The sequence below is a fragment of the Diabrotica virgifera genome, chromosome 7 (genome assembly GCF_917563875.1).
Source record: "Diabrotica virgifera virgifera chromosome 7, PGI_DIABVI_V3a".
NCBI lineage: Eukaryota > Metazoa > Arthropoda > Insecta > Coleoptera > Chrysomelidae > Diabrotica > Diabrotica virgifera.
The window spans coordinates 102220354-102246990 of record NC_065449.1 but is presented as its reverse complement, the minus strand read 5'-3'; the positions used below and the strand labels follow the sequence as shown (position 1 = coordinate 102246990).

General features: G+C 32.5%; 1 protein-coding gene across 4 annotated transcripts in view; it reads left to right on the top strand.

The window, feature by feature from the left end:
- Positions 1-26637, top strand: part of LOC126887888 (uncharacterized) — a 168895-nt gene that overhangs the window by 74869 nt on the left and 67389 nt on the right. For 3 of the 4 annotated variants that reach the window (XM_050655781.1, XM_050655784.1, XM_050655782.1), the window contains 2 exons: positions 15855-16071; positions 19885-20274. In XM_050655781.1, the coding sequence (XP_050511738.1) occupies positions 15855-16071; positions 19885-20274 (607 nt within the window). The remainder of the gene's footprint in view (positions 1-15854; positions 16072-19884; positions 20275-26637) is intronic. The other variant, XM_050655783.1, reaches the window with a different exon arrangement.

The window sequence follows — 26637 nt, the reverse complement described above, 5'->3', positions numbered from 1 at the left end:
AATTCATGTTGCCAACAAGAGATAATACATTTTAGAATATTTCTCAAGAATCACTTCAACCTGGCCAGAGGTGCCTTTAACTTCATTCCTTCATATATATTCAATATTTTGCATCAAATAGAGTCTTCAACTATATCGCGTACAAGCTATATCAGTACTCAACGTTCTCCCGGGGTAACTACTCTAGTGTCTGTCGTTACAAATAAATTCTCTAAAGTGCTATTGGTGTTTCAATAATCTGAAGAGCATCCTCCACTGAGCCATGAAAATTAGACAGTGTCCTTATCGAGCAAAAGAAAACATCGAGGAAGTGACAAGACTAAAAAAAACCTACATACAGTCCACGCCAAGCAACACCCGTAGAACAGATAGACGACGCTAGGCCCGGGAGAACCAGACCACAGATCCAGATAGCCGAATAAGAGCCAGAGATCGACCATCAAGCGCCCTAGAGCGATATTATATTGTAGTCTTGTGTTTTATTTCACAACGTATTATGTTTTTTTTTCTGTCGGTCTTGACGGTCCAGCTAGCTGGGGCTCAGTCGATCGACAAGTTTAGTGGATTTGCGATTTGCGGTCGCTGGTTCGAGCCTCAGCTAGGTCATGAAATTTATAAAAGGCCAACGCCGTAGTATAAAACTCAATAGAGTCTACGGCTTGGTCTGGAATAAACTGGCGTCTGATCGGCCTATGGAGGAGCGGTACGGGAAGGGATAAGGGCTTCCGGCTTGGTGATACTCCTCCATAGATCCCTACCGAAGGGCGTTGACGCCTAAGAACGGTGTATATTCTTTTTCTCATGATCATCTTTCAGTGCGTCACAGTTTTTCGATTTCTCTCTAACGCATTAAATTGTATGTGACAGAAAAAAAGGCACGTCTGGGAATACTTCGGTAATTATTCTAGTTCGGTGATTATTCTAGTTGTCGATAGATGGCGCCATAATCAAAAAAGAATTATTTATTAAATAAAATAATAATATTATCAATATAATCTGTACAATTTATAAGACTATACAAATGAAAGAAAATACCATTTTATAAATGCAATAGACACAATTGATTTGGTTTTATTCCAAATTGAAAATAAAATTTGACAACTGTCAGATTTAACTAAAATGTCACGTTAGAATAAATGTCATAAATGTGTATTATCACGGACTTACCTTTTTTTCTATAATTTGTGACGCACTGAAAAATGTTCATGAAAAGGAGAATACATACATATATTATGTTTTCCGTCCTTTGCGTTATTTTGCCGGTTATTAGCGCACTCATCATCATATAGTATAGCTCAGCGGTTCTCAACCACCGTGTCGCGACACACTGGTGTGCCGGAAGAACCTATCAGGTGTGTCGCGAGATTTACGAATACGATATTTTTATTTATATTTTTTTACTTGTTATAATATACCAATCCTGCATTCAACCATTTTTTAACTATTAGGTATATACCACGTTATACCAATCAATAAGTGCAATAAAGTATAAAGAGTTATAGTAGTAAAGTAATAGGTGTATATGCAGTTAACGACGATGCACTGGTTAACAAGAAAGAAGAATTCTACGAGAAACTAAACCGAGAAATAACATCGATAGGATATACGAGGGAATTAATCTTGCTTGGAGATTTTAATGGCAGGGTCGGAAACAAACAAAACTGTAAAATAGTTGGTCCTTACGGAGAAAACATAACAAATGACAATGGGACCAGACTCATCACAATATGCGAACAGAACCAGCTCCGTATTACAAATGGATTCTATCAACATCGAGAAGTACATAAATACACCTGGGGACAGAGAACAAGGAATCTAAGATCTATAATAGATTACTTGATTGTACGCCAAAGATCAAATCTTAAAATCTACGACGTAAGAGCTTATAGAGGTGCAGTTTGTGGAAGCGATCACCATTTCTTAAAAGCAAAAATAATGTTTTTAAGAAGATGCCAGAAGGAACAACCAGTAGCTCGCTCAGAGATGGCAGAAGATGTAAGATATAATCTTATAAGCCTCGAACAAGATAGTGTAAAAATATTGTATCAAAACAGACTGAACGAGAAGCTTGAAAACATAAATTTCAATAACATCGAAGACCACTACAATTACATTAAAGAAAGTATTCACTCTGCAGCAAAAGAAGCCCTTGGATATTACGAAAAGAAAAACAAAAATACTCCATACTGGTGGAATGAAGAAATAGACACAGCGATAAAACAAAAGAAACAAAAGTATGAACACTATTTAAGTGCAAAAACAGATACCAATTGGTCTAATTACAAAAACCATCATGCAAAGGTAAGACAAATGATAAAACAGAAAAAAAATGAATCCTGGGATCAAAACTGTCAAAAAATAAATACGTATATAGGAGGAACCAAAAGTACAGAAAGCTGGAAACTTATTAAATCTCTTAGGACCAACGACAAGAAAAAAGATTTATGCCCAGTTGCACCAACAGACTGTAAATCAACTGATTTGCTAACCGTCAATTCGACGATTTAAATCGATGATCAATGGTTATTTTTCAAACGGGTTGCACCATTCAAAAAAACTGTTGGTTTACAAACCGACAATATATAAGTGGCAACATCGTACTTCATTCGATTATTTCATTCGAATCCGAGTGTCGTCTGTCAAAAAAGATTGTCAAAGAAAGTTTTGTTTGTAGTTTGTAAGAAGGTTATGTCTATGTTATATGAATTGTTGAACTACATTGTTTTCTTGCAAATTTGTTTGTATTATACTTATCATACTATTCATACTTACGATGGAAAATAAAGGAAGCCACTTCTCTAGTTTAGAGAAAGATATAATTTTAGATTTAGCAATTGAATATAAATTTATAATAGAAAATAAACAAACAGATGGTGTGAAAAATAAACAAAAAGCCATTGCATGGGAAAATATTAGCTTGTTATATGGGAAGATATACCTTGTTTTAAATTCATCTTCATTATACTTACTTATTATACTATACAATTCATTGCGATCTCTTACAGATCTTATATTTGGTAGCATATGCATTATATCTTCCAAATCCTCAGAAGATGAACTTGATGATAAATCCATTTTTATAAATTATAATCTATGATGATACTTTATTAGATAATAGAGAGATATCGAAACCCTATTTAACATCGATCCTTTAATAAAAGTTCCTTCTTCTTCTTACTCTCTTTCTTGGCTTGCATACTTGTGCATCTGTCAGTACATTTGATTGTATTGCAGCTCGTCTTGCTCTAATCAATGCTGCAACACTGAAATGAAAACCTAAAAATGTTGCCTTGATTTACCATTTTGTTAATGTTTAAATGAATAATCACTGCCTCTAGTTGTTCATGGGTAAGATGTTGCAATATATTTTGAACATTGGAATTCTTTGGTACTCCTAATTTTGTAAGTTCGATTCTCAAATTAAACTGCTTGGATACTCTTATTGGACACTTTAGAAGAATATGATCTAGATACTCAATTTTTCCGCATTCACAGTAAGCTGATTATAAAAGTTCCTTTATTTTGACATAACGTGTTAAAAATATGAAGAAAGCTCTAACTTAACTTGTTTTTTGAATTTATCGTGTTGTCGCTTCTTTGGATTAATAATTTATATATTATTGTGGGATTGATATTTGATTAAACTTTCATCATTAAAGTTGTATGTTGGGTTTTATTTATTAAAAAGAACTCTACAGTAATATTCTCAGATATAGATTATTGATGTTTTGACTTTTGATCCAAACGAATATAAAAAAGAACATTTTATTGAAGCTAGAGTTATTACAAAAAGTAAAAAAGAATATTATGTAAATAATTTTAAAGTGTTACTACTTACAGTGATCAGACATAGAATATCATTAACTCATTTATTAAACTCAATATATTTTACATTTTTGTATAGAAATAAATATTTTTTATTATAGATATAAAGAGGTAATTTCAATAAATTTTAATGTCGTTAAAATTCTAGATTCAAAATAGAGTTCAATTCAACAGATATATAACAACAGGTTAACAAAATAAAACAAAGGCTCAAGTATTTATATTTGAAAATTTAATCTTTTTATAGATTAGAATCTATAAAGTTTTTAGTCAAAAGTATTAGGTAATACACTTTCATTTTCATGCCATCTTTTGATTCCTATCTGTTTCGAATGTTGGAAATCATATTAGCAATCATAACCTTGCTAGCTGCGATTCGAAACAGTTCCATTGATCTTCTCCCTCTACTGGGTCTTCGCTTAGCTTTGACTGTACCTTGCAATATGTACTGCATCAGGGAGTAACGGTGTTGATTTCTCATATGTGTCCCAGATACTGCAGTTTTATGTGTTTAATGGTAAACACAATCTCCAATTCTTTTTTCATTCCTCCTAGAACATCCTTGTTCTTGATCCATTTCATGCCCTCAGTATTTGTTTATTTAAACACTGCCAAAAAAAATTAATAAAAAACCACCATAAAGGTTAATTCTTCTATTATATTTTTGTCTATCGGGAAGTTTATCTGATAGATTAGATATTAGAGGTCTTTTCATTTCCAGATAACTAATTATTGGGAAGTTTATATAGCAGTATCCTTAGTATCTATCTTTTCAGCTCCGGATAACTAGTTAACGGGAAGTTTTTCTCTGTCAGATATCTGTTAGTATCTAATCTGTCAGATAAACTTCCTGATAACTAGTTATCCAGATGTGAAAAGAGAGGGTCATAATGGATCGTAATGAACATATTTTAAACGATAAAAGATTAAACACCAATAGCATGTATAATATTTATAAATTTATTATTGAAAACCTGCTAATGAACATAAAGTACTTAAACTCAATCACCAATATAATATTTATATTAATTTATTAACAAACTGCAGTCCAACAAAAATAAAATTAATTTAAGCTAGCTTTAAATGTCAAACAATATTTTTAAACAAACACACACACAATTTAGTTGCATTAGATTAGCTTCTGGTTGAAAATGTACTGCCACAGCTTCTAATATATCAATATCAACAGCACACTCATTTGCCACTATTTCAAGGTTTTCTCTATTATCTATCTATTATCTACTGCAATATTGTGTAAAACTGAACAAGCTGATATTATTCTTTGAAGAAAAGGTAACTTGCATCTCATTACATATGTTAAAATGGGAAATCTCTTCAAAATACCAAATGTTCTTTCAATAACAACTCTTGAAGGGATTTGTGATTGATTGTAAAACACAACTTCTGTCTGAATATTCTGCAATGGTGTCATGTGTCATTGGGTAGTTGTAGTTGAGGACTGGAATATCCACTATTCCCTAATAATATTATATTCTCCAGAAATTCCCCATTTTATATACCCATAATGCAAAAGTATATAAAAACTAAAATAGTATTTTCAATTGCACTTCCATATTATTGAACGATTAGTATTATGGGATATATGATGTTCTCTAAACATCTTTAAATGACAAAATAATTAAATTTAACGTTTTACGTGGTTTTACTCTTTTCAATTATCTTATTTTAATTTTTATCAACAACTGGAATTTTATAGGTTATTGGAATAAACGTCAAACGTCAGGTAAAAAACAGTCGATTTTTTAAATAACCGCAGAAAATGGGTTGGTTAATTTTGACACATCAAAAACTGTCGGTTTTAATTGAGTAATGGTCGGTGCAACGCATTTTAAAATAAACGGGCAATCCAAATCAAAAAATCAATCGTTTATTTGTTGGTGCAACTGGCTATTAATCTCACCAATTTCGTTAGAAACATGGGACATGTACTTCAGTAAACTGTTACAAGAAGATCGAAGGGAATTCAAAATAAAAGAAAATAACCAAAACATACGCGTCGAAGCATCTCCTATAAGAATCACGAAAAAGGAAGTAAAGGATATATGTACTTCACCCAAAAACAAAAAAGCACCTGGACCTGGCAATATACCCTCAGAACTAATAAAATATGGAACTGAAAAACTATATGAACATCTGACAATACTCTTTCAAAACTGCATAAACAAAGTAGAGGTTCCAGCTGAATTTAAAACCTCTACCATTTCAACTTTACATAAAAAAGGAAACAAACAAAACTGCGACATTTACCGTGGAATAGCAGTTACTAGTACCATTAGTAAAATCTATGGGAAAATTATCAAAAATAGAATAGAAAGAAAATACACTAATATGGAGGCAGAAGAACAGGCGGGTTTTAGAGCTGGTAGATCGACCATAGACCACCTTTTTTGTATCACTCAACTTATAGAAAAAAAAGTTGCTGTAGATCAAGAAGTCCACTTTTTGTTTGTTGATCTAAAAAAGGCCTACGATAGCATCCCCCAAAACAAGTTATGGAACACTCTAAGACAAACGAACATCAACTCAAATCTCATAACAGCAGTGGAAAAACTATATGATAACGCCAACGCCAAAGTTAAAATAGGAACGAATGTTTCCAAAGGTTTTGTAGTAGACAAAGGACTGAAACAGGGATGCTGCCTATCGCCGACACTTTTCAAAATATATCTGGAACAAGCATTAAAACTTTGGAAGCGGAAGTGCAGCGGCATGGGTATACAATTAAATAATAACAACCTGTACACTCTATGTTTTGCTGATGATCGAATTGTGATTGCCAACGAATATGACGATCTGGAATACATGACTCGGAAATTAATCGAAGAGTACAAAAAATGGGGATTAGAAGTTAACATAGAGAAAACAATGTACATGAACATCGGTGGCAACGAACAGAATCTAGTTTTAAACGACGGACAACACATTAAGTACAACAATAAATATTCTTATTTAGGAGTAGAAATCACGGACGACGGCAAATCAGATTAGGCTATAAAAAAACGAAACACTCAAGGTAGAAGGGCCATATCTCAACTAAATAGTATTATTTGGGATCAACATATATCCAAAAAAAATAAACATCGAATATACAACACTATTATAAAGAGCATAGTAATGTATGGAAGTGACGTGTGGAAGTTAAAGACAACTACTGAAAGAACACTACAAGCCACGGAGATGGACTACTGGAGACGTGCCGCAGGAAAATCAAAACTCGAAAGAATTAATAACGAACGTATACGAGAGATTATGGGAGTCACACATACGATTGTCGAAGATATAAGAGTACAACAACTAAAGTGGTATGGACATGTGCAGAGAATGCCAGAACACCGTCTGCCAAAACAGATTCTAGATTGGTCACCACATGGAAAGAGAAAAAGAGGCCGACCCAGAAAGAGCTGGAGAGAAGGAATAGACAGAGAGATCCGAGAGAGAGGTTTAGACGAAGACCTTTGGGTAGATAGAGATGCATGGAGATTGGGCATCGGAAGACGTTGGAGGACGTTTTAAACCGATTATATACATATATAAGTATAAAGAGTTAATATATTCATCTGTACTTACCTACCACTAGCAAAAATTTGTACATATAAGGGTGTCGCGAATCTGTAAGGAGTACGTTAGTGCGTCGCTGAGTAAAAAAAGTTGAGAACCGCTGGTATAGCTCCCCGTGCGTGACAACCTTTAGGTTCTTGATGTTCGGCAATTGTACTGCTTGAGCTACTTTATTAAAATATTTACAGAGATAAAATTCAACTTAAAGAAAAATTGTCAAATTATGAAACACGAAGAGAATTAAACGTCGAATGTCTCTATACTTTTGCTCCAAGGATATAATAACAGAACAACGAATCAATTGCCCATGAAATTTAAAAATATTTTTCTATCTAAAAATTCTTTGTTTAAAATTTGTAGTGACAAAGTATGGATAGAAGCTTCTAAAAGACTAGACTTGCCATTGAAAATGGATTCATTACAGGGTGATTGATTAGTGGGGTAAAGCTCCGTAGATCCGTTATAGTAATAGATAGCAATAAAAGTTACTGACAAAATTTGTAGCCAACTTTGAGCTTCACATTTCAAAATTAATTAGAATGTTACAGGGTGTTCGAAAACATAGTGGCAGACCAAACTTATGTTTTTTTTTAATGAAACACCCTGTATTTTATTTTATATTCGAAATCTTCTTAACTTCTCCATTACAAAAATATAAAGATTTGTTTGTTATGTTATACATGGTCTTTACAAAGTTACAACCAATTTTATATGAAAATAATAACAAGTTCAACTCACTGTATAAATAAAAATAAGCACAAAAGCAATGAATTATTTATTGGTGCCATATTTTTTATTTATTGTCTAAATTTTCATAAATGATTGATATTGCTAATTTTCTTTATATTGAATACAGCAAGTACATTATTTTCTCAGTAATTTGAACTGGAGCACCCTGTATTTTATATATTACAGTACTTTAATTTTTATGTCTAAATTTATTATTTTTCGAGATATTTTCATTTTTCAGAGAAAATTATTAATTAGCTATCTAAATCTTTCAAATTTTAAGTAAGCCATGACTGAATTGTCTGAAACTGACAATTTACGATTACTGATTATCAGTCTGGTATTAAATGTAACAATGTAGCAAATAAAGAAAGAAAAATAATTTATCAGTAAAAAAGTTTACAAAAAAAACATGAACACAAAATACAACATTTTTGAAAAAATTAAAAGCTACTTCGAATAAAATATTTTAAATATTTAATTACATAATAAGTTCAAAATGACCTAACTCATTAAATGATGTATGCCTGATTATGTATGCCTAAAAACGGTCATTGAATGAGTTACTTACACTACGAAGCAGTTGTAAATTAACACTTCAAAATACACTTTGTATTCTATTTTTCATCTCATCTCTTGTTGTTGGAGGCATTTTATACCCTTCATTCTTAAAGTAATCCCAAAAAATCAGTCCAGTTTATTAAATACTAGTAATCTGGATGGCCACAATACTGGTCCATTGGAAAATGAAAATATCTCGAAAACTAATAAATTTAGACATAGGGAATGTTGTATACAAATTAAAGTACGGTAATGGTAGTTTTCAATAGTGATATAAAATACAAGGATGTTCCATTTAAAATTACTGAGAAAATAATGTACTTGCGTTTTTACTCACCCTGTATTGGATATAAAGAAAATTAACAATATCAATCATTTTTAAAGATTTTGACAAATAAAAAAATATGGCATCAATAAACCATTGTCGTTGTGCTTATTTTTATTTATACAGGGAGTTGAACTTGTTACGATTTTCATATAAAATTGGTTATAACTTTTTAAATACCCTGTATAACATACCAAATTTTTATATTTTTGTGATGAAGAAGTTAACAGGATCTCGAATATAAAATAAAATATAGGGTGTTCCATTAAAAAAAAAACAAATTTGATCTGCCACTATGTTATCGAACACCCTGTAACATTCTAACTAATTTGGTAATGTGAAGCTCAAATCTGGCTACAATTTTTGTTATTCACTTTTATCGCTATCTGTTACTATAACGGATCTACGGAGCTTTACCCCACTAATCAATCACCCTATAAAGGATTTGTGAACTGCACTTTGAGGACAAGCTTATTTTAAGAAGAAATACAAGAAAAACATTAGTGCCTGACGCAGTACATACAATATTTCCATGCAATATAACAAATACAATTGACCACGGTGAAGATATTCAAGAACTACCAAAAAAGATTATCGTTTTAGGTTTATGTACATTTCAGTTAAAAAATCATATTTTTCGAAAGCAATATTTTATGATATATTTTTTGTGCTAAGGTTTTTTAGAGAATGTTATTGTTTCCCGATCGACCTCAGGATTGAAAGAACCAGTGAATGTCACGCCTACCATAATATATTTTATTATTGGTCTTTCAATGCCAAAATCAGGATAAACAAAAAGGTACTTTCATCTATTGTTCCAATCAATATGATTTTCACGATTACTTTGCTTTGTGCGATGTATTTGCAACCTTTTGTAAATCAAAAATAATTGAATCATCATAAAGAATGCCAACAGAAGCCGGCCCAGCATGCAACTTTTTCCTCGGTGCAATATTTTATATTTATTGAAAGTCAACATATAAAAATAAATGCTTAATTGCATTTACAAATTTATATTGTGTGATATGCCCAATCCCCACTGACTATTGGTTCCCTGGTTGCTGCTGGTTGCTTTAGTCACAGTATAAAGAGGGACAGTAGAACCACTCTCCGAAAAATTGGAAGTAAAATCTGTAGTCGCGCATGGCAACCGCGCAATGTTCTTAGTCGCTTTTGCCCCACTCTTGCATTGCTAGTCGCATAGAAACGTACGGATTTTAACAGGGAAAACCCGCATCCACCACTGGTGAGTTGCCAATTGCGTATTGCCGGTATTACTTCTTGAGATCAAAGCACCGACAGAGGAGTTATTTTACTGTGGAACCTCTATATACTGTGCTTTAGTGTCATAAGTTTAGCTTTAGTGTTTTAGTGTCGCGGCTTGGCCACGAAAATTCAAAGGAGTGTCGCTTTTGTGTTCGTTGTTCTCTGATATTATTGACATTGAGTGAGGAATAATAAATGAAAAAAGAAAGAAAACATATTTGTATAGATGACGTTTTGTTTTCGCGATGTTCAATATTTCCTTACTCTTTATTAGCTCCATGCATGACTGACTCGATACCTAGCGTCGTCACCTAACATTTTTGGTGACCACAATTTGAAGTTAATCTTTCAGTACCTTTTCTTTTCTCAGCAAACGAAAAAATATTTTTTGTCTAAAATGTACTTAAAACAATTCGTATAACTCTCTTTTGCCATTAGTAAAAATATAGCATGTATATATAAAACATGGGTTTATGGGTTCATTTGTACCCAAAAGTATGCTTTTTCTCATGAGCATTTTTCAGTGCGTCACAGTTTTTCGTTTTCTTTCTAACGCATTAAATTGTATATGACAGAAAAAAAGGCACGTCGGTGATTACTTAGGTAATTATTCTAGTTCGGTGATTATTCTAGTTGTCGATAGATGGCGCTATAATAGAAAAAAATTTATTTACTAATTATATAATATATCTACGAATATAATCTGTACAATTTATAAGACTATACAAATCAAAGAAAATACCAGTTTATAAATGCAATAAAGTCAATTGATTTGTTTTTATGCCCAATTGCAAATAAAATTTGACAACTGTCAGAGTTAACTAAAATGTCATGTTAGAATAAATGTTATAAATGTATATTATCACGGACTTACCTTTTTTTTCTATCATTTGTGACGCACTGAAAAATCCTCATGAAAAGAACCATACTTAACAAATCTAGCGCATCTATTTCTTGCAATATAGAAAGCAATTAATTTCCTTTTAAAAGCATAAATGGACATTGTACTTCTGGCATTTCCATCTTGATTTTCCTGTACAACCAGGGTTTTTGCACCTTAAAGGTAAAGGTAGCTGTGGGTGCTCTGAAAAATATCCAATTTTATCAAATTGCATCTCACTAAGAGGTCTAATTTCAATAATGTTTTGGCGTTTTGCAGCTACTACTATACCAGATACCGCTTGAAGTTCTTCCCCGTTTTCGGTTATTGAAAGAGTTAACTTTTATGAGGGGTTCACCAACTTCCATCCAAAAGTGTAGAAGGTCCGTGAAATATTTTTGTAGAATTCCTACTTCTCTGTCTTGCTGGTATTTCTTCTTCGCCGTCACTGTCATCACTAACACATCCTTCTATATCGGACCGTTTTTCTAGATCCTCTGTAGAATATTTTTTGAGGCATTTTACTCTGAAGATAAAAGTAACACTTAGTCATTTTGGGTACAATTGTGCCCATCGAATTTGAGGTGCACTTCTCTATTTGAAAAAGTAAAATTTCAATAAAATATATTCACAATTAGTAAGAAGTAACTTCTTTCAACGTTGCACTGAAATATAAACCGCGATTGACTTTTATTCAAACTGATATTTGAAGAAACGAGTACACTTACCTCTTATCAACAATGCAATTGCCGCCACATTGCTTTTGACATTAATTTTCTTTTAGAATAGAACAATCCATGCGCTATCTAGGTACAAAACGCAGAAGGGGTACTTATAGAATATAATATGGGTACTTATAGAATATAAATTTCTTTAAACTGAAGTTACAGACTCCCTTGGAATTATGTATATAAACTTACGTGCATAGAAATCGGCCCACTTAAAAATTTGGTCATTTTTGATGTCTCGTATTTCCTAAACCTGTTGGCCGATTTAATTGATTTTTTTAAATATGTTATAGCCTGATTCTTTAACAATATCGCTGTAATAATATTGTTGCTAAGCAGGTAAATTTTTATTGTGTATCGGGTGTACGAATCAAACTGTTTTTGAAGATATTCTTCTTTAGGCGCGATTCGATTGAGGGTAAAATTGTACATAAATCTGCGCGCCTGCGCACAAGGACAGTATGTAGTTCCTTGCTATTCTTTCAAGATAGGTATTTATGTATCTGTATCCGTGCAAATAAGTCATTAAAAGAATATATTAGTGTTTTTAGTAAAAGTATTATTTATTATAATTCTTGTGTTTTTGGATTTGTGTTTCTTTGTAGTAAAATAATAACATATTATGTAGGGATAACATTTTATGTGTTGTGAATTATATCCGAAACTTACATGTCAATTAGAAGGACCTCGCTGGTGTAGTTGGAAGGGCGTTAGCTCCGTGATTGGAATGACGCGGGTTCGAATCCTGGGCGATTCATACTTTTTTTTTATTTTTAGTTGTTTTAATAAAAATTTTTTGAAAGTGGTAAATAAGAAAGTTAGTTTAATTTTTAAATAAAATACAAATTACCTGTTAAGTATATTTACTTCGTTGAAATTACCTATATAATAGAAGAATATCTTCCATATGTGCGTACAAAGTACACACACATTCTTTTTTTTTTTTTCTCAAAGTTCGCATCACCCTGTGGAATATTCTAGCATTTATAAAATACTGAAATTAAAACCCAACTATAGCCTCAGGTTTTCTTAACATGCTGTTTTTTAGTTAACTATTTAGATGGGAAATAAGCCACAATTAAAGTGAAAAAATTTTATTAACGTTTCGACGTCCAAATCGGGTGTCGTTGTCAAAATACAAAATACTACTAGATTAAACAAAAATGTTGTTGCTTAGTAAAAAATTCTTCTAATAATTTATTTAATCTGACTCATTTATGTCAGCAATTCAGACATATATTATACATTTTCAAGTAGAAGGCTTTAAAATGATATTGCCAATATTTATGAGTTGCGTTCCTGGGACGACTTTACTGAAAGATAGTTCATTCGATTACATGAAATCAACGCCAACCCAAGAACATCCATCACAAAAATATCATAGCATGTGATCTGTCTTTAAAAAGACAACCAAATGTAACGGTGACAGTAAAATTCTCGCGTTAGAGATTCCATAGTAAATCACGAGGGAAAACCAGGAAAAACCTCGTGATACTATCCCGACATCGTAAGTATTTGATCTTACATTTAGTTTACTCTCAAAACTAATACCAAATTCTGACTTTAATATATATGGTGTTTAAATTATAAATAATATTAATAATACACAGATATATAAGTAATGCTAAAATATAAAATATGTACTAACTGACCACTAATATGTACTAATACCACTAATCGTGGTATTTTCTTTATATTAACTTCCTCTTTCAGTATGGGAAATATATGCTTCCTCTTATATATTTCTATTCTGTTTTTGATTCATTCGTTTATGTTGGATAATAAAAAAGTTAGGTACTTCAACAACTAGACATGTTCTTCATCAATACACGGAGCTTCCTAAATAAGTGGGTCAAACTTTAAGGGGTAATTCTGCATGAAAAAATAATGACAGTTTGCTTTATAACCGTATGTTTACAAATGTTTCGTTTCCGAGATACGGGATGTTGAATTTTTTCTTACAAACTGACGATTTATTTATTGCTCTGAAACCAGTTGAGATACGCAACTAAAATTTGGTAGCTTTTAAGAGGTAGTTATTGCCGATTTTTTGACATAAAATAAAGAATTTTATATTCACCATTAGCGTGCATACGGGCAATATGATCGGTCATATTACCCGTATGCGCGCTAATGGTGAATATTAAATTCGTAATTGTATGTCAAAAAATATACAATAACTACGTCTTAAAACCTACCAAATTTCATTTGCATATCTCAACTGGTTTTAAAGCAATAAATAAATCGTCAGTTTGTAAGAAAAAATGCAACATCCCGTATCTCGGAAACGAAACATTTGCAAACACACGTTTATAAAGCAAACTGTCATTATTTTTTCATGCAGAATTACCCCTTAAGAGGATCGGTACGTATTTTCGGCTGCAATGCTATTCAAATGGGGATTCATTTTTTTCGAATCTTGAGAAAACTAATAAGTATTTTTGAAAAATTTAAACGCAGAATGAAAGATTACGTTATTAGCGAGGGCCGACAGTCCCTGAGAACTTCTATAATGTTTATTTTAATAAGTTACAGGGGTGAAAAACTAAGCGAAAATTTAGTGTGATTTTTAATTTCAAATATCTCATTCAAAATAAACTTTTTATTTATTCTAAGGGACTTTCGGCCCTCGGTAATAATTTAATCTTTCATTCTGCGTTTAAATTTTTCAAAAATATTTATTGGTTTTTTCAGGATTCGAAAAAAATGAACACAATGCCGTGGTAATATTTTCCAAATCTATCTTTGTCTTACAACGCACTCAGCCGAATATAATATTGTCAGTCAGACACTGACAATCGGTGACAATTTTAAATATTTGACATTGCATCGGGAATATTTTAAGTTATTGATTAAATATTATTGATATATGATATAGTGTATTTGATAAATAATTGATTTAAGACGTGAACTTAATAAAAAGTTATTTATTGTGTATTATTTGTGGAAGATCCAAGCAGAGAATACATCAGGATAATATATTCTGTGATCCAAATATTTTGTTGTTAAAGATGTTCAAAATTGTAAGCGTTCCATAACAATATATTATTGAAAAATCACTTTAACACTTTTCCTCTTTTCTCGATTGAGTAGTAGTTTTTGTTGTACAAATAAATTATTACAATCACTGAATACATAGTTAGTGAAAAAATTATCACATTTATTATTAACTGAATTAATAATTTGCAATTATAAAAATAACAGTTATCCAAGAACATTCAAAAGGCATCTCTTTAAATTAATGATGACATTTTCAAGTAGAATGACATTCTAGTAATGTTTACATATCCATACCAGTGTGAATTTTACTACACGTAATTTGCCGTGTAAAGATAGAAAAAGTAGGGATACATGTAAAATATTTGCGAATTATGTACCCATAGCCTTAAAGTTTGTCCCACTTATTTAGAAACACCGTGTATTGATGAAGAATATGTCTAGTTGTTAAAGTACCTAACTTTTTTATTATCCAACATAAACGAATGAATCAAAAAACAGAATGTTAAGAAAACCTGAGGCTATAGTTGGTTTTAATTTCAGTATTTTATAAATGCTAGAATATTCCACAGGGTGATGCGAACTTTGAGAAAAACACAGTTTGATTCGTACACCCGCTATACAATAAAAATTTACCTGTTTAGCGAGAATATTATTACAGCGATATTGTTAAAGAATCAGGCTGTAACATATTAAAAAAATCACCTAAATCGGCAAACAGGTTTAGGAAATACGAAACATCAAAAATGACCAAATTTTTAAGTGGACCGATTTCTATGCACGCAAGTTTATTATGCATTCAAATTAATAGGTACCATTTTAACCAACATGACTGAAAGGGTTGCATATAATAAATATCAATTATACGTCATTGATAAATACATTCATTTGAGCACAATACAAAGTATGCAAAATTTATATTATTTCAACCATTAACTACATTTACATGTTTCTCACTCAACAGATAAGCCACAAGACAATAAGCCTGGTATAACAGCTACTCGCCCTGGTATTAGAAGAAGGTCTTTGTCTAGTGTATCTAGTTTTTCAGATCTAAGCGATGGAGAAAAAAAAGTTCCAAATCAAAATAATGATCGAAAGATACCCCTTGCAGCAGGGGGCAGACTTCCACGAAGTAGATCAAGAGGTAGATCTCCACGTAAGGGTCCTCCTTATGCCAGGTAAAACAAAATTATTTCTTTAAATGGCTTAAAAATGAAATTTATATAAAAGCATTGTTTTATCAGGCTTCTATTGTATCTGTATTACATAGAAAATGTGAAGGGTCAGAGGGAAAAACGATGAATGTCAATTTTTGGTCATTTTGCAATTTTTGTGCAATCTGTTAGCTTAAAAAGAGCACTAGTAACCTGTGAATGGCCAAGGGAAAATAAAGATAATAATCGTCTTAAAATCACGTCACAAGATTGGACGCAAGGGGGAAAAACAATGAATCTGTAACTTTCTTTCTCATTTTACCGAAAATGCTTGCAGATAGACATTCAACGTTCTTCCCCCTGACCCTTCATGTGTTTTTAATAAGTCAATTAATGGCTAACCAAGTAGTCCACAGAAATAATGTTTTTCTCATGACACTGAATTATCCAGGTATAAAATTTTTTTTAGTTATTGTAGACCTATAGAAAGAAAACCTGCCTGTTTTATGCCTAGAGTTCGGGGCCGTTTTTTATTATGCAAGCAATCTATATAGTGTAATAGGTAAGATTTGTAGCTTTGGGTTGTTCTTCTTTAAGCTATTAGGCAGGCAGCTGGTTTTTTCTGGTAATTAAATGTGTAGTTAAAAATATTTATTTATACTTAGGTAAATACCGTTAAAGCAAGGCATAATATCGTATGTGTTAAAATTAATTTTATGAATTTTTTAATTACATTTAACCTTACAGGGACCCTCCCTCTTACCGCATGCTTGCATTAATAAATGATGTAGAATAGCTTTTATAATTAATCTTGTTATTGTTAGAATTATTGATACTAAAAGAACTTTATAAAAACACAGTTAGATCTAAAATACTTTAGGTATACAGTTCAAAACTTTTAAAATTCAGCACAAAATGCAAGCATGTCCCCGCTCTTTTTTTATTTATTAAAAATACAAAATCTAAAAATATTTTTTTAACTGAGTCTTTTCATTACTACACTTATGCTTGGAACATGAATTGCACAACACAACAATTAATATACTGATACACTTAACTCATTTTCTCCTTCTTCCGTATTTTCTTCGTCACTATCATCGCCCAATTCAATAATAAATTTATTTTCACCATTAATGTGGAAGTGCCCAATCTTCTTATAAATATTCTTCCATGTTGTTCTGAAGCTATTTCCTTGTGGCATTTTTATAATTACGTATTTTTTATGGGAAATAAGCCACAATTTTACTAAAAAATGAATTTATTAACGTTTCGAAGCCCAAATCGGGTTTCGTTGTCAAAATACAAAATACAATAGTATTTTGTATTTTGACAACGAAACCCGATTTGGACTTCGAAACGTTAATAAATTCATTTTTTAGTAAAATTGTGGCTTATTTCCCATAAAAAATACGCCACATAAAAATAAGCCACAATTTTACTAAAAAATGAATTTATTAACGTTTCGAAGCCCAAATCGGGTTTCGTTGTCAAAATACAAAATACAATAGTATTTTGTATTTTGACAACGAAACCCGATTTGGACTTCGAAACGTTAATAAATTCATTTTTTAGTAAAATTGTGGCTTATTTCCCATAAAAAATACGTAATATTCTTCCACTTTGATCACTTTGGCGATTCTTTTCTGCCAGTCTACTTTGGTAATATTGGCTACTTCTTTTTTAATAACTCAATTACCTTTTTGTCAAATTTAGGAAATGTATTTGAACGCCTTATACTTGGTTTTAATTGTCCCCAAAATAACTCAATAGAATTGAAAACACAAAAGTAGGTCTCAATATAGTGTGTCCATGCTTTTCGGCAACATGTACTCTCTAAAGCCTATAATTTTCTAAATTGCTTCGTGTGTAGAACTTCAATAAGTTGTTTTTTTTTTTGTGTAAAAATCTTCGAAATACAAATTATTTTCCATTAAAAAATGTTGCAGGTCAGCTTTCTTTGAAGATGTATTTGGTATTTTAGTGAGCTGTCGGGAATGATAGGAAGCGTTGTCAAGCATTATTACGCTGTTTTTCTCCAAGTTTGGGATCAGCGAGTTTTCAAACCAATCTTCAAAAATGTCAGCTTCGATATTCTTGTTGTAGTCAACGTTACAATCTTCCATTTTCTTCCCACATAATTTTAAAGCATTCGGAACCCATCCCTCACTTCCTCTGCAACGTACAATAATTAGCCGCGACCCTTTATTTGCAGGCATTTCTGGTATGCACATGCTTGAACCATCTGTCCATCCTTTCTTTACTGTATCATGGGTATCATACCAAGTTTCATCTAAATAATAAATTCTCCTATTTTCTTGCCTATATTTAGTAATTTCTTCTAGGTACATATTACGTCTGTTGACTATTCTTTGGCTTTCCATAATTGCTTGACGTTTATTTATTTTTTTGAATTTAAAGCAGTTCATACTTCGACCGGTTGTTTCTAATTTCTTTCTTATTATTTCTATTGTAGGTATTTCATTGCTTTTGTAGCAGCCGTATATTGTAGTTTTCAATAGTTTTACAAGTGAAGGATTTAAAGGTCTTGAAAATTTGTAGTCACATCGTTTCTTGCGATGATAGGGTTCATTTTTAACTATTTTATATACAGTAGAAAGTGGAATTTCTGTTAAATCAGAGGTGGCTTGTGCCAATAGTGTTTCATCGAAGCCGAATTTCGTACGTAGATTTTTGTATACATTCAAACATACTTGCTGTGTTTCAGAATTTAAATGCATTCGAATATTCTTTACGAGCACTTTTTTTTTAGTAATTACATTGACACTAGCACTGGCAATTTCTACAATATCAGCGTTATCGTACGCGATATTTACATTATCCCACGCGCAACATCACTATTCACATTAATTAAATTACAATAATCAACACTTTACACTCTCCAAACGAAATACTAAACCGATATTCAAAATCATTACAGCAAACAAAACACTCGTATTACTTAAGGGGGGGGGGGTATGGTTTGAAATATTTAAATTCAAATAAAATAAATAAATAAATTTCAAATAACAGTTTTCAAGAATACTCTCTGAAAATTTCAAAATAATCGGAGTAAAATTACCAGAGATACAGCGTGTTTGAATATTCCTACCTTCGACTCGCTTTGCCGCGACTTCGCGCTAGCACGCGTGAGTGTAGTGAGAAATGTTAAACAACTGTTCGCCTTCTCTTGTGTAGATTACTCCTCGATTCAAAAAATATATTTCAATGTGCATCACTTTACGATTTGGCAGACAAATAAGAAGATGAAGATGCAGTTGTCAAAACTTTAAACGCATTTTTCTCAAAACTACTTCTTCAAATGCGGTGGACATTGTAACTGAAAAACTACTCGGCCGATCTACCTGATATTTTGCACATATTTTCTTTAGACATTTCATGAGGTAACAACGTCGAGATATTTTTCTTTTTTTTTGCTTATTTTTTGTTCAACAATAATAAATCTGTTGATTTTCACAAAATTTTTACCAAAAATTTCAATTTTTTGATTTCTGAGTGATGCCAAAAATTCAAAAATCATTAAAAATAAAAAACTCGACGTTGTGACCTCATGAAATGTCTCACGAGAAGTCGTCGTTGTGATTTGACATCTCGAATCCATACATACAATACCGTTTGGATACAATGATTTGGAGTTTGTACAACGTTGTTTGGGAGACCTCAAATCCACGAGAAGTCGTCGTTGGGATTTGACATCTCGAATCCATACATACAATACCGTTTGGATACAATGATTTGGAGTTTGTACAACGTTGCTTGGGAGACCCATTCATTAAACTAGAAACTCTTTAATAATTTATATTAATATTTAATTTTTAGCCGCAGACTTAGCCCTAGACGAAGATCTCCGTTTAGGCGTAGATCGCCATCACCTAGACGTCGTTCTCCACTCCGTCGTTCTCCACTCCGTCGTTCTCCATTAACGCTAAGACGTCGTTCTCCGTTATCGCCAAGACGTCGTTCTTCGCTGACTAAGGTATGTAGATCCCCGAACAGAAGAAGATCGCCATCTCCTAAACACAGACGTCGTTCTCAATCTCCCACTTACAAGGAAGAACAAGAAAGAGAAAAAATAAGAAAAGTTGAAGAGTTTGGAAAACTTTCAAGGGCAATTGAAAATGATATGATTAAAACTTTAAAACAACATGAGAAAAATCCCGAAAAACATCCTCAATACAATGAAGAATGGAAGAAGTTTTGGAATACAAGGTAAACGTTATTTAAATAAGCACATTTAGAGAACTTATAAAAAATTTAGAACAATTGAAAAGCCTAGATAGTGATAGTAATTTCAATTATCATTTGAACTGCTGTTAATATTTACAATATTTTGCTTATATTCTACAAATTTTGTTATTATCGAATGTAATTTTGAATTTCTTACCCCTCACCATTATGAGATTATGTATTTCGATAATAGTCCAATTTTAAAAAACTTCATTTCAGCGCAAGTCCAGTTTGAGTACTGATTTGTTGACCTTTATTGAAAGACTAGTATGAAGGTATAAAAGAAGCAAAGAGCAACTAAGCACTATGAAGACCAAACGTCAACAGGAGACGTAAGCCCTAAATATAGAATATATATAAATAGAGATTATATAGATGTATGGCTCGAATGACAGATAACAGATGAACAAAAAGGATACTGGAATGGAGACCAAGAGATGATGCCTACCGAAGCAGAGGTCGTCCACCAACACGTTGGAGCGACAATGTAAAACTTTGCCATAGGAAATCAGTCAGACGTGAGGAGAAAATGAAAGCTAGGATGTTGTACTATTCCATATATTAGCGGAAACGTTTTGTGTTTACAAAACATCAGGAGTTAGACAAAAGAACTTACATGTAAAGTAATTATTACTTCCAGTTTAATCCAGTCGGGTTAGACGAATAACAGGCCTAACTTTGCATTAAGAGCTGCCCCAAATTTTATTTTTTAATCTTTAGGGGGGTCAATAGTAGTGTAAATTTAAAATCTCGACTGAATTCCGCCATTGCGTTAGCCGCCATCTTGATTTTAAACGAGAACCGTTTTTGCTCAATATCTCCGCCATTTTCAACTTTTCGACAAAAAGTATAACAATCAAAATTGTTAAAAATGTAATTTTCTATCATTTCTATTTTTACAATTTTTTCGTGCCATCGATATTTTATGAGTTATAGCGGAAAATAGTGACAGTTATATATAAATAGAGCATAATTATTGAATTATCTCGTTTATTGTTAGTTTTACGACAAAAATCTTCCTATACAAAAATAGAGAGAATTGAATTCTACACAATTTTAGTTTCTTTCATTTTTTTTGCCAAAGTTAATATTTAAGGTAGTATGTATGCGATAATGGCTCGAGCGTAAGACCTGATTGATTTTGTAGCAATTGTTTTTATTCAATATCTACGCCATTTTCAACTTAAATTGTTCCAAATATGATTTCCTACAATTTCTTTTTAACAATTTTTTTCATGCGGTTGATATTTTCCGAGTTAAGTGGGAAAATAGTAAAAAGTGGTGGGGGGAGCATAATTACTGAATTGAATCTTTTTTCCGAGTTGCCCCAAATTTTATAATACTATCCTTTAGGGGAGATCAATAGTAGTGTAAATTTAAAATCTCGACTGAATTCCGCGGTTGCATTAGCCGCCATATTGATTTTAAAGGAGAACCGTTGTTTCTTAATATCTCCGCCATTTTTAACTTTTCGACAAAAACGGTAGGAACTAAAATTGTTGGAAACGCAATTTTCTACAATTTCTTTTCCACAATTTTTTTATGCGATCAATATTCTCCGAGTTAAGGAGGAAAATAGTGGAAGCGGAGGGGAAGCATAATTATTGAATTGTCTCATTTATTATTAACTTTACTACATAATTGTACATAAACAAAAATAAAGAGAATTATATTTTATACAATTTTTAAAACTTCCAATGAAACACCAACCAAACTAAGTACATAAAAGACATAAATAATAACTTATATGCATTAAATTCACTTAATTTTATTAACTAGCGGGTTTTATTGGTTGAATTTGTCTGTCGATAATTAAGTTTCATGTCAGCTAACATATTTTAATATTTCAACAATTTTTTTTAATTTTGGACCCCGTTGGGGAATTCCCCCCCCCCCCTCTTAGACCCGCCACTGGTTCTCTCGAAAAATTGTAGTGAATCGTAATTGCAACAATTTCAGTCCTTACACTTTTTGTCAAAAACTTGAAAATGGGGAAGATATTGAACAAAAACAATTGCTTTAAAATCAATCGGGTCTTACGCTCGCACCTTTACCCATACGTACTACCTTTAATATTGATTTTATCAAAAAAATGAAATAGATCAAAATTGTACAAAATTTAATTCTCTTGATTTTTGTATAGGTTAAAATTTGTTGTAAACGTAATAATAAACGAGATAATTCAATAAATCAATAATTATGCTTTAACTGTCACTGTTTTTCCCCATAACTCGGAAAATATGGACCGCACAAAAAAAATTATAATAAACGAAATTATAGAAAATCGCATTTTCAACAATTTCAGTTTGTATATTTTTTGTCGAAAAGTTGAAAATGGCGGAGATATTGAGCAAAAACGGTTCTCGTTTAAAATCAAGATGGCGGCTAACGCAACGGTCAAATTCAGTCGAGATTTTAAATTTATACTACTATTGACCCCCCCCCCCTAAAGATTAGAAAAATAAAATTTGGGGCAGCTTCTAATGCAAGGTCAAATGGTATCCCGACTGGGCTAGTTGTCCAGCAGTAACCAAGTTATAAAGAAAACAGTCATCCAGTCAAAAATTCACATAGTAAGAAGTAGTCAACAATTTTATGTAAAAGCACGAAAATATTAAATGATGGAATCATAATATCTGTATATCCCATCACCTGTTCCCTCCTCTCATACCTTACTGGTTTTGCTTATTGTTAGAGGTATTGCACCCGTTTCTACTGTCGTCACTGTTTTTTACTTTATTTGACAGTTATGGGTCCATATACAATTTCACTGTTGTTATAGTGTGAAAGGTATTTCACCCCTTTCCACGTCCAGTACAATGTTAATAGTAAGAGGAATAAAGCACAGCTCTGTTTTACTCCGTTTGTCCCTTCCTTAACTTAGATTCCACACTGTTTGTCAATCGTTTGTGTATAACCATTCTTCTTCTCTTCTTCTTCTTAACTCAGGCGATACCTTTAATCATAAGACCTTTGTACCATACAATACCTTGTTTTTTTTCCTTAAACTCCAATAAGTTCTGTGGCCTCAACGAAGGCCAATAGTTTTCTTATTCGTAGCTTTAGAATCTCTTCTGGTTCAAACCTCATTTACCAGTGAATTCCTGCCTTACATAACCTAGCACACTGCAATGGCATAGTATGTAGTATGTGTATGCAAGTCTCTTCTTCCATTTCGCACTTTCTGCACCATGGTTCATTCACTTTACCTAGTTTGTATAGGTGTTTTCTTAAATGTCAATGTCAAGTCACCATTTCAGTGACCTGTTTTGATCTCTCGTTTATTGAGGTTCATCAAATTTTTCGAGAGTTTTTTATCAGTATTCTTGATTATATTTTTTTTTTAGTCTGGAGTTGCCTTTGAGTGGTTCTCCATTTCTTTTGATGATTCTTTATTAGTCATTTCTGAACCTCGTTTTTCGTAGCAACTTTAGTGATGCTACAGAAAGTTTCTGGGTCTTAAAAGTTTCTCTCGAGCCTTGTTTCGCTAACATATCTGCTCGTTCGCTCCCTTGCATCCCTTCATGACCCGGCACCCATATTAAAGACACTTTATTGTCTTTTGCCACAAGAAATGAGTATATAGAGAAATTGGAAAAACAGTTTGCAAGGATTGAAAAGAGAAGACAAAGTAGAAATGTGGAAGAAAAGTGGATCAGATTCAAGGCAATACTATTAGAAATAGCAGGGCAAGTTTGCGGGTATACTAGAAGAAATAATCATAAAAAGCAGACAAGCTGGTGGAACAACGATATTAAGAAAGAAGTCAGAGAAAAGAAAAGGCTATGGAAAATGTACATACAAAAAAGAAATCAAGAGGCTTACGATAAATACAAGGAACAGCGAAACAAAGTTAAAGTAAGGATAAAACAAGAAAAGCAGAATGCCTGGGAAGAATTTGGAAGAACTATGGAAGAAAATGGTACCCAAAATACAAAATTATTTTATAGAGTATTAAAGAATATGAGAAGTAAAACGGAAATTAAACTACAGCAGATAAAAGATAGAAACGGAAATATAATAACTGAGGATGAGCCCATCATAAAAAGGTGGAGAGAATATATCAAGGAACTTTTAAACAATGAAAATACAACAGCAGAGAATCGCACACAAATAACAGATGAAACACCTGAAAGAGGGCAAGAAGGAGTTCATGAAACTAAAATAAAGATGGAAGAAGTTGAATATGCACTAGAAAAACTAAAAGTTGGTAAACGGAATAGATGCTGATTTATTGAAATATCTTGGAAAACAGGGTAAACAAGAATTACATGACCTACTAAATTTAGCGTGGACAAACAAAAAAATCCCAGAGGATTGGGGAGACACTAAAGAGTGCAGTAATTATAGAGGTATATCACTTCTCTGCTAACGTTGAAAATCTACGAAATCATTCTAGAAAAGAAACTACGAGAAATAGTTGAGCCTCGACTGGCAGATACACAAAGTGGATTTAGACCATCACACAGCGTACAAGATCCTATATTCACACTACAGCAAATTACTGAAAAACACTGTTAAAAACGATACACTGTACCTGGCGTTGTCAGATATGAAGAAGGCGTTTGACATGGTCAATTGAGAAGGAATATGACAAAGCCTGATAAACAAGGAAGTAGATGAAGAACTTGTAAGTGTAATAAAGAGTTTGTATGTCAACACAAAAAACCAGGTCAGGACAAGCAACTTAATCTAAGGCGAATTTTCTAACAACGACGGGGTTAGACAAGGTGGGGTGCTGAGCCCACTGTTATTTATTTCATGTTATGGATGAAGTTATTAAAAAGTGTTGGAAAAAAAACTAGAAAATGCGCTATAGGGTATAGAAATCTGCAGCAAATAAAAATTGAGGCCTGTGCATTTGCTGACGACATTGTATTAGTTGCAAGAACTGAAAAGTCGCAGATAACACAAGAATCTGGTCTGAAGAACTAAAAAACTACAACTTAATAATAAATATGGAGAAAACTAAAGTAATGACAATAGCCAACAAAGAAGCAACTGTAAATATTGAAATCGAAGGGCAAAAAATCGAGCAAGTAGACCTCTTTAAGTATTTGGGAATAATGTTAAACAACAGAGGTACACAAGAAGATGGAATTGGAAACAGAATAAAATTGGCAACGAGAACTTATTATTCACTGTATAAAATGTCCTAGACAAAAAAAGAAATATCGAGAAATGCCAAAATGACAGTATATAAAACCGTAAATATGCCAATTACAATATATGGGGCAGAAAACTGGGTACTTAATGACAGACAAAGAAAGATTACAAGCTACAGAAATGAGATACAAGAGTAGAATGGAACGACCACATAAGCCGAATGACAACAAATAGAGTAGTAAGGACGGCGAGAGACGGTTCCCCAATAGGAAGACGATCAGTCGGAAGACCACGAAAAAGATGGAATGACAACTTACTGGAGGCACATTGAAAAATAGACAGAGTAATGTCTATATAAAAAGAAGAAGAAGAAATGAGATACTTAAGAAAAGTGGTGGGGGCAAGAAGATTAGACAAAAGAAGAAACGAAGATATAAGACATGAATTACAGGTAAAATCGCTCAACGAAACAGTTTAAGAAAAGAAGTTAAAATGGGCTGGACACATGATAAGAATGAGTGGTGACAGACAAGTGAAAATGACATGGGAGGCCAAATGTGAAAATGACAGACCAAGGAAAAGCTGGAACACTAGTGTAAACGAAATACTTAAGAAAAGAGGAACATCGTGACAAGAAGCAAAAGTTTTAGCAGCAGATAGGAAGAAGTGGCGTAAATTTGCAGAGAGTATCATATAAAGAATCGACACCTATAATGGTAAAAGAGGCAATCGATTATGTATGTATGTATTGTCTTTTGCCAGGTTGTTGAGGAAATCTTTGCAGTTTCCCACCAGTTTGGATTTGATGAGTGGGTTCTTTACAGTCAGAATAGCCTATTGGCTATCTGTGTAAATGCTGATTCTCTTAGCTTTAGGGCCGGTTGTTCGAACGCTAATCAACAATGATCATTATCAAATATTTAATTACTGTCACCAACTGTCAATGTCAACTTTGTTTGGGTTGCTGAAAACATAATATGAAATTACTTAATCAATTATGTTAATAATTGTTATGTTAATTGATTAACTAATCTCATAATTTTAATCAATTGTTTTCAGCAACCCAATAAAAGTTGACATTGACAGTTTTGGTGACAGTAATTAAATATTTGATAGTGATCATTGTTGATTAGCGTTCGAACAACCGGCCCTAAGGGTCTTCATCAATGATTTCATCAATGCATGCCACCAAAGCAAAAACTTCAGCCTGGAACACAGTTGTATGTTGACATAGGCTGT